This window comes from Macrobrachium nipponense, chromosome 15, assembly GCF_015104395.2.
Source record: "Macrobrachium nipponense isolate FS-2020 chromosome 15, ASM1510439v2, whole genome shotgun sequence".
In the NCBI taxonomy this organism is placed as follows: domain Eukaryota; kingdom Metazoa; phylum Arthropoda; class Malacostraca; order Decapoda; family Palaemonidae; genus Macrobrachium; species Macrobrachium nipponense.
In genome coordinates, this window is record NC_087208.1 from 31,148,716 (window position 1) to 31,159,389 (window position 10,674).

General features: G+C 36.9%; 1 protein-coding gene across 1 annotated transcript in view; it reads right to left on the bottom strand.

Moving 5' to 3' along the window:
• LOC135227069 (5-hydroxytryptamine receptor-like) overlaps positions 1-10,674 on the bottom strand; it is a 221,649-nt gene that overhangs the window by 23,629 nt on the left and 187,346 nt on the right. Inside the window, 1 exon segment of the mRNA XM_064266894.1 lies at positions 9,305-9,414. Within this exon segment, the coding sequence (XP_064122964.1) occupies positions 9,305-9,414 (110 nt within the window).

Consider the following 10,674-nt stretch of genomic DNA (forward strand, 5'->3'; position numbering starts at 1 on the left):
TATATATATATATATATATAGATATATATATATATATAGTATATGTATATATATATATATATATATATATATATATATATATATATATATATATATATATATATATATATATATAGTGTGTGTGGGTGGGTTTGCACGTGTGTGTATTGTAAATACATTTCTAAGCGTGCCAATTCTGGAATGAATATCTATTTACTCATCACAGAAAAAAGAAATGGAAGTACGCGTTGGAAATCGTACGGATACTCTGTCTTTTTGTGCTACGTAGAAAAAAAAATGTAAAGATTCTGTAGGGTATAAGAATTGGAAGTCAAAACGATCGAGTATCTAATTACCAATTTCCATCCTGTTTCTTGAAGAGTGGGGCCACTCATTTATCGAGGACAATTTCTGAAAGTAGTTATCGTTTCTTGATCGCTGTTTGCGGAATGACAGATATCTAGGAGCAAGAGCCCGTGCTGGCATAAGTTAACTCAAGTATATCTTAGCTTAGCCAGACCACTGAGCTGATGAATAGCCCTCCTAGAGCTGGCCGAAGGATTAGATATTTTTACGTGGCTAGGAACCAATTGGTCATCTAGCAACGGGACCTACAGCTTATTGTGGGATCCGAACCACATTATATCGATAAATGAATTTCTATCACCAGAAATAAATTCCGCTAATTCCGCGTTGGCCGAGCCGAGCACAAAGACCACTCGTCCAACGAGGAACTCCGTGCTGACATAAGGCCAGCTTAATCTTAAACAACAAACAACTCTCTCTCATTCCTTTGCTTGCTTTCAAGAAGCAGGCTGTGGTTAGAGAGGTGGTTAGCCAGTTATCCATCTTGTTCCTCACGTGTCTCGGTGTCATTGTCAGGTTGTTGGAATCTTCTTAAAATGTAAATGTTGGTATCCTCATCTTTCTCTCCGTAGGGGGGATGGGTAGAGCCGTCAGCTGACCTCATGCGGTGCACTGTAAGCATTACTTGAGGTTCTCTGCCGGGTCCTTTCGGGCCTTGCCTGCATGCCCTTTCATTCCTTTTACTGTACCTCCGTTCACTTTCTCTTTCTTCCATCTTACTTTCCACGTCCTCATAGCTTGTTTCAAAGTGCAACTGCTTTGAGGTTTTCCTCCTGTTACATCTTTCAAATCTTTCTGCTTGCCACTTTCCGTTTCAGCGCTGAATGACCTTATATATCTCGGCATTTGGCCTTTGGATAAAGTTTGTATATTCTATTCTTAGAATAATTTCGAAATGTAATTTTGGTGTTCTTTCGTTTTTTATTTTTCATGCCGTTTCGAATTGCCTTTCTTGTGAAACAGGATATCCAGCAGTAAAGTTGCTTTCGTATGAACTCTTTGTATACCAAACCCAATCTATCTTTCACTCCCTGAGTGCAAGTGATAGCGCAATCAACTCGCAGACTGAGTGATCGGCGTTCGATCACCGAATAAGACGAAGAGGGAATGAAATGGTGCGCGTTCCCTAAAAATCGAGTGTGCCTCTGTTGACCCAAGCCGTAAATTAACTACCTTTAGGGTCGCAGATGAGAGAGAGAGAGAGAGAGAGAGAGAGAGAGAGAGAGAGAGAGAGATCAGGCGTAAGCGGAGAGTACTCCGTCGAAATGTAAACTTTCATGTAATTTCAAACGGGATGGCCTCGGCGAGGCAATCCTCAATCTCAGAGGGGAAAAACTATTGGTATGAATGCCCCCCCCGCCCCCACCTCTCTCTCTCTCTCTCTCTCTCTCTCTCTCTCTCTCTCTCTCTCTGTAACAAAAGGCGATGTTCTCAGTCTTTATTTTTGTTCGTTGTAAGATTTCGATGTATCTCATTGTCTTTTACCTATATATATATATATATATATATATATATATATATATATATATATATATATATATATATACACATACATCTACATACCACACACACACACAACAACACACACACATATATATAGTATATATCATATATATATATATATATATATATATATTATATATATATATATATATATATATATATGTGTGTGTGTGTGTGTGTGTGTGTGTGGTATGTATGTATGTATGTGTATCTTATATATATATATATATATATATATATATATATATATATATATATATATATATATAGTACTGGTAATCTTCTTAGGCACGAATATATAGTAATTCAGTTGTATTCCACATAGGAAAATGAAAAAGGTATATCTCAGAAAATGCCAACAGTTTCGTCTCCAATGGGACCTCTTCTTGGAGCGTTTATTAGGAAAGAAGATAAAGTTTACAGTGCATGCGGCCAAGAAGGCCAAATAAAATGTTTTTAAACATACAGTTACCAAAAACTAGCAGTTTGAGCTACAAACTATTCAGCAGTAAACACAATAAAACAAGAATAGCAGTTGGTATTTTTCATTTGCTCACTGCTATTCTTGTTTTTATTGTTGTTTTACTGCTGAATAGTTTGTAGCTCAAACTGCTAGTTTTTGGTAACTGTATGTTTTAAAAACATTTAGGCCTTCTTGGCCGCATGCACTGTAAACTTTATCTCTTTCCTTAATAAACGCTCCAAGAAGAGGTCCATTGGAGGACGAAACTGTTGGGCATTTTCTGAGATATACCTTTTTTCATTTTCCTATGTGGAATACAACTGAATTATATATATATATATATATATATATATATATATATATATATATATATATGCGTGCATTTTATAACTGGAATTTAAAAATTTTCTACTTTATTTATCTACTTTATATTCCTTCCCACGTCTTATCTCTCTCAAATCTGGTTTTGGTTAGCACTGTGCTGTATAGTAGTAGATACCCTTCTATCCCGATTTTTTTTTTCTGACCACAGTAGTCACCATATTCCCGGTTCTCTCCGTGTCATTCAAGGTCGTCTGAATCTTCCTCGGTATTCTTTATCCTCTTATTTTGTGTTATAACCTCTTGGTCGTTCGTGACTTTCATAGCTACTGATGTTTACGGCCTTTTCTACCCTGTGTGTTCTGCTGGTGTATACATTTGATGTGCCAATATAATACTTTAATAAGTATTAATGCTCAGGTTAAATATTATTTTTTTAACTAATCTTCAGCAAATGGTTTTTTATTTCTTTGAAATCCCTTGTTGACTTGTTTTTGTTCAGATGGTGGCAGCTTTATGTAACGTATCTTCAGATGAGCAAAGCGTTTTTGCCATCGAGATAAGTCCTTCATATGTAAATCACGACCCGGCGAACACCTCCGAATTTTTGGCCACTGACGTTTCTCGGGACAAAAGCTTCCAGGTTTTAATAGACCTCTTGTTGTGACGTTTGAAGAGGCTGCCTTGAACGCTTGACTGATATTCATATAGATACCCGATAAATGATCCCCTCGGCGTTGCAAGAAGATATTTCTTAGTATTGTAGAGCCTTTGGCATCTTTTATATTTTTTTGGTCTGTAACTGACTGTAAATTTCCAATACAGTTTGTTCTAAAGCCCTCCTGTCCAAGGGTAAGGATAGAGACCAAGGTAACATACCTGAACTGAATAAGAAGGAAACGAAGAACCTTTTATGATATTAGCCCAATATCATCTGCGAAAAATTTAAGTTTTAGCAAAGCCAGTGGGACACATTGTAGCCTGAAAACGTTGCATCCTCCAATACTGTTGAAGATGCCAATCAGACGTCGCGACAGTAACCAAAATATTAATCTTCTAAAACAAGTGGTGGAGGGAATGTTTATTTCAGTTTCTTTTCCCTCTCAGTTTTACTCGACCTTGAATATTGCGCCTCGATATTAATCGTTATTCTTGTCGTCTGGTGTTAAAGGGAAATCATTTTTCTTTGTTTTGTGAGGACAAATGAAGTGTCACGTCCTTTGTCGAGAGATGTATAGTATTTAAAGACGATCCCGGAAATAATTTACGAAACCTGTTCAGAATGAACAATGCCTTGGACGTGCTTTGTCTTTCTGCCTTCATTGGTTTTTCTTTATCACTCATTCCTTTCTCCCGTCTTCTGTTTCGCCTTCCTTCTCCCCTCTCTCCGTTCTCTCCCTTCTCCCCCCTTCAAAACACCCCTCCTTACCTCCCGCCCCCACCCCCCTCCCCAGCATGACACATCTTGGGAGACCTCAGAAAGGAGATCGCCAAGAGGCCCTCCGGCGATAAAACTCAACTCACACAAATTGGTAAGGCGATCCACTTTTTGGAGAGGGTCTTCCTCTTCCTCCTCCCACTCCACCTCCTCCTCCTCCACCTCTACCTCACACCTTTCCCTTAACCTCTCCCCCCCACCCCAACCTCTCCTCAACCTTTCCCCCTCTCGACCACCACCTCCCCTTTCCCGCAAACAGCTCATTTGCACCTGCCTCAAAGGGTAATTTTGGCAGTATAGTGGGGTGGGTAGTGGAGAGGGAAGGCTGGAGTCTCTCTCTCTCTCTCTCTCTCTCTCTCTCTCTCTTTTGAAAGGAAGTAGAGGTGACATATTTAGGAGTATTTCTTCTCTTTGAAGTAGGCTGGAGGAGAAGGTCCTACTAGGGTACATTCTTGGGAGCATCTTTTATGTTTTGTTTATTTGTGAGGTGACTGAAAAGTAAAAGTAGGGCATAAAAGAAAAGGAGTTTTAAATGGCGATTCTTGTTAGAAAATTTAGACATATTCGTTTTTTCGCTAGCTGTACATTTTAGGATTGTCTAAGTTAAATTCTTCACAATTTAATTGATCACAAATTCACCAGTTATATACATAGTTAACAACGGAACGTCACCAAAGTGAAATGGGTCTGTTTCAGTTCGAGGGAAATTGATCTTGATTCGACAGACATAATTATAATGAACGTATGAGCTGAAGAAACTTCTCCGTTCCCAGTAGTAATGCTATTTGCTGGATAGTTGGACCATTATTTCCCTCAACAGAGATGTGGATTCCGGCTCAAGGTACGATTTTCTTTCCAACAGGAAAAGGTTGATGAGGTCCTAATCGCTTTCAAAACTAACTTAATGTCATTTCCTCTCTCTCTCTCTCTCTCTCTCTCTCTCTCTCTCATTTGCATTATGGTCTTTTTTCTCGGCTTTTACAAGTGTCATGTCATTTGATGTCATTTAATTATGGTTTTCTCTAGGTTTCCACGACTAGTGCCATGTCATTCAATGTCCAGCCTCTCTCTCTCTCTCTCTCTCTCTCTCTCTCTCTCTCTCTCTCTCTGTAAAGTAGAAAAATCTGGGTTTAATTATTACTTAGCAGAAAGTAACATCTTAATATTTTCCCCTCCCTGTACCTGGAGTTGACTGCTCCACAATGTCCCTTTTACATTCTAATTGTTAACATCATCAAAATCATCCCGCCAGTCGTAATAGGTGCCAGTATGAACCCAGTTTGTATTCATAGCCACTGAGATCAAGCCACGGAATTTGTTACTGGTATAACGGGCGGAAGCATCCCATTATATCATTGCCAACTCCAGTCCATCTCCCGTGGCTCTTTGACCCGGACCTAGGGATGATGCAGCTTCAATGAAGCGGGTAATTTGCTTTCGCATTCTGCAATCAGCGGAATCTTAGTTCCCAAGGTTGTCTTTTGGTCTGTTGGGGGCGACGGGGGGTTGTGGGGGGGGGGGGGGATACTATGGTGTGGGTGGTTTTTGAAAAGGCGTTATTGCATCGTTTACTTTTAAGATAATCTTTTATTTTTTTTCTGTTGCTTTCTTATTCTTCTTCTTTCTTCTTCTTCTTCTTCTTCTTCTTCTTCTTCTTCTTCTTCTGTCAGTATTATCATTGTCATCTTCTTAGTTGTATATATATATATATATATATATATATATATATATATATATATATATATATACATATATATATATATGAAGATAAAAGGCCCACAAACACTATTTTAACGTTGCAACGATATATTTCGAGCACTTCCTTCAGGTTGCAACGTTAAAATAGTGTTTTATGGCCTTTTATCTTCATATTATACTGTTTTATTGCAGTAAAAAAGACATTCATATATATAATATATATATTTATATATATATATATAATATAATATATATATATATATATATATATATATATACGTATATTTAACAAACCTAACACCTGATTTTAGTGGGCAATTCCGTGAACATCACACAATCTCTTTTGAGTTTTATTATAATCGTTAGAAAATATTATGTATAAAATTGTGAGAAAGTGGTTTAGTTAATTGGGGGAATTTCTCATTATGTAAGAATAGTTACGTAAGAATAATTTGAATGCAAGTTGAGGGACTGTGTCAGGGCTCAATTTCCTTCGCCCAAAGAGAATTTTATTAGCAAACTGCGTTTGTTATTCGCCGATGATCTTTGACATGATGGCACCATTTTGCAATATTAAATCAGTCAAATGAACATTGGAACAAACGAATGTTTTCACCTGCGGCGAGTTTGTATTGCTTTTCCATACCTTTGACAACCGAGTAAATTGGAGTTTGGATTACCCCTTTGTCATCTCTGTCAGCTTTGTGACTTGAATATTATTAATATAGTATATCTGGCCTTTATTAGTTCGAAGTATGTGACCCTGATTTAAGCGTTTATAAATTAATTTCTTGGAAGTGTCTCTTTATCCGTTGGATTACAGGAGCATAGAACGAGTCTTTGTTGCAGCATTTAACTCAACCCTTTTCTATGAATTTTGTACATAACATTTTCTATACATTCTGAGTGGGTGATGGAACCCAGGAGACCTTGTGTCGTGTTCACGGAATTTTTCATTAACGTCAGTTATCTGAAGGTTTATATTTGATGCATTTTTGTGACCATAATTTGGTCACCCATCAAAGAACCGTGTTTTCCCCTTCATATTAAATTTTTACAATAACATTATTTCTAACTTTGTAATTATTGTTCTCCGTCGGTCACTGTTCCTGGGTATTTGGAACTAACCATAAATACAGGTCGCACTTCGAAGTGTTGTACTTTCTCATTTTAGCAAAATAAAAATTTTTTCACTTTCACATATATTCAACGGGTAAGACCGTTAAGTTATGACGCTACTCATATGTTATTTATTCACGAATTGAGGAACTGATAATATTTGAACCAGTCAGTCGAAATGTTACGCAGCATCACTAAAGGTTAACCATTCTGCATATTATAATTTTAGAAGAGAACGACATTAAATAGGATTTATCAGTTGTTCTATAATTGCTTTCAGTCTTGCCAGAAGCAGACTCGTTTGTTTCGTGGATTTATGCTTCTGTGTAACGCATATAAAACCATGTCCACACTGGCTGTTTTATAGCCCGACTGGCAAACACCGTTCCCATAACCCGTTCCGCTACACAACGAGCTTCACTGGCCGAACTAGTATAGTCAAAATGATGTGATTGTATGGTAACACTTTCAGGAACGAGAGAAAATATAGACATCTGGAAGTGCCCGACGAGCATGGCCGCTAGTTAAAAAGTTAAGTATATCTTAGCTTTAACAGACCACTAAGCTGATTAACAGCTCTCCTAGGGCTGGCCCGAAGGATTAGATATTTTTACGTAACTAGAAACCAATTGGATACCTAGTAGCAACAGCTTATTGTGGGATCCGAACCACATTATGTCGAGAGATAAATTTCTATCACAAGAAGTAAATTCCTCTGGTTCCGCGTTGGCCGAGCCGAGAATCGAACTACGGACCACCGGATTGGTAGCCGAGCGCGAAAGCGACTCGTCCAACGTGGAACTATGGCCGCTAGTGTGGACAGGCCATAAGGCTCCCTGTAATATCACCTCTTCCAGTTTAAAAACTCCGAACCATCCTTGTCGTTTTCACTTTTTGTGGAATCTGTAGGCTGACATTTCTATTGCTAGTGTTTTTAAAAACCGTGAGTTAACTGTAAGTCTCATTAAAATTGCAGTCCTCAAATCTGAGCTTGATTTCTTGTTCATTATTCTAACGGCTTTTGATATAGCTGTCAGTCGATTAGTTACTCTTTATATATATATATATATATATATATATAATATATATATATATATATATATATATAATATATGATATATAATATAATAATTTTACCCTAACCCTTTAATCGGGATTGTTTATGCTTCTCTCAGATTGGGCACACAATTATTATGGAAGGTTGTTAAACATAGCCCTGAGGCTAAGTAAAATATAAGTGACCGCTTAAAAGGATGATGAAAATATAGAAGTGTACTTGTCTGGAAACATTAAACTATTGACTGATCAATATTCAGAAGGTAATATGCAGTGAGAGACTTGTCATCTTCACCTGTTTGCTACAGTGTGACTGTTTCAAGCATTCTAATCTTCATCCATTTGAAAAGCATGCAAAAGATTTCATTTATGTCATTGTTATTGTGACGTGTTTTCAACTATCTGAACGTAGCGTTAATTTTTAATCTCTCCTTTTCTCCGATCTGGAAATATACTAAGCTATTCATTCCCTTTTCAGCAAGCCCAAAAGGGGTGGGGAGGACGGGGTAATGCCGCCAGTGCACCCAATGTGTTGCACTGTAGGCATTACAAAAGGTCGTTTCCGACGTCGCTTCGACCCCTAGCTGCAGTCGCACTTTTTAGCCTTTTACTTTACCTCCGTCCCCACTTCCTTCCATTTCAACTCTGTCTTTTCACTGCCTCAAGTACTGAACGGCTGAAAGTGCCCCAGTGCTTGGTTTTGTAGCTAATTTTTCCTAAATCATCAGTCAACCTTTTCAGCAGTTTGAAAATACTCGCAGACATTTTGGACGCTAGTTAACTGAAAATCTGTCGCTTTAAGATCAAGGTTTCACGACTCTTTATTTTCCCAAAAAAGTTCATGAGACAGTGGCTAATGAACTTGCCTGTCCAATTTTCCCAAAAAAGAGGTTAATGAACTTACCTATCCCATTTTCCCAAAAAAGATCATGAGACAGTAGTTAATGAACTTGCCTGTCCAATTTTCCCAAAAAGGGTCATGAGACAGTGGTTAATGAACTTACCTGTCACATTTTCCCAAAAAAGGTCATGAGACATTGGTTAATGGACATCAGTTAATGAACTTACCTGTCCCATTTTCCCAAAAAAAGCTCATGAGACAGTGGTTCATGAACTTACCTGTCCCATTTATCATCCCAGCTCATGAGTACAGTGTTCGGATGAACTTACCTGCCCTCCCATCTCCCAGGTCACGAGTACAGTGGTTATGAATGACTATTACCTGTCCCATTTTCCCAAAAAAGAGGTTAATGAACTTTCCTGTCGCATTTCCCCCAAAAAGATCAGGAGACAGTGGTTAATGAACTTACTTCCCCTATTTTCCCCAAAAAAGCTTATGAGACATTGGTTCATGAACTTACCTGTCTAAAGCTATTGCCACCAGGTGCAATATCGACGCTGTACAGCAAAGGACGTCGCTAGATGTCCACATGTCACAGAGCTCTGGGCCCAGGAGCCATTCTTTGCTGATCTGTGGAGGTAAAAAAAAAGGTTAAGTCAGTCGTTTGAAGGCAAATGTTGCGATTTTCTTCTTAATAACATTGTGCTAGATCAAAGTCACATAATTGTTTCAGTCGGGGATTTGATGTCTTAAGGCCTTTTTTTTTAACGATCTGTAGACAAGTTAGGGTCAGTATTTATAGGCTGTTCGGACTCTTGACTTCCCTGTCCTCCTATTTGGTGTTTGTTGGTGCACAGTTGACAACTCCCTGTATTATTCGTAGCCTCAGAGAAATTTTACTGTATGTACTGGCAGCAGCAGTAGTTTCAATGCTAACTACATCTGCATATGAAATGCTACGGTTCTCATGTATTATTGTGAAATAAAAACTATCATTACTTGAAATGTTGAATTATTTTAATTTCAGTTTGAAAATGTTCACTCATATATGTATACATATATATGTATATATATGTACACGAGTGAATAATATTAAAATCATACTACATTTCAAATAATGGCTGGAATGTATGTATGTATATATATATATATATATATATATATATATATATATATATATATATTATAATATATTATATCATATTATGTATACCATACATATACATATAATGATTACACACATATAATATATATTCATATGATGATACACATGTATATCAATATATCTTATCTGTATATATATATATATATATATATATATATATATATATATATATATATATATATATATATATATATATATATGTTTGTGTGTATGTTTAATTTACAGCTCACTCCTTTTCAGTTGGTTATTTGTATATAGCGAAATTTAAAGGTATGAACAGTTTTGGGAAAAAGTAAAAAAAAAAAAAAAATAGTAAAAACTAATCTAGTAATAGAGAAGCTTGAAGTATATTAAAGAGATTCCGATAAAAATTCCTGCACAGACAAAAATCACATCTATTTTGAAAGAGAATTGCGGATCTGAAAATCATTCCATTTTGAGTAAGTCGAAATCGGCGAGTATTATGGAAAATTTCAAAGCAAAAGAGTATGAAATATTTAAAAGCAAGATTCTTCATAAGAATGTTGTAAGCTACGATATCATTCCTGTTTTGAAATCGGGGATAAAGTCAAAATAAGGAGAGCGATTTAAATATTTTCCCTTCGCCCTCCGTCAGCGAAATCTTTTTAAGTGATGAAATTTAATGGTGTTAAGGAATTGGAATAAGAAGAAAGAATTCAGAGAAGACGGACGTTATTCGCAATGTGAATTCGAGAACAAGGAGA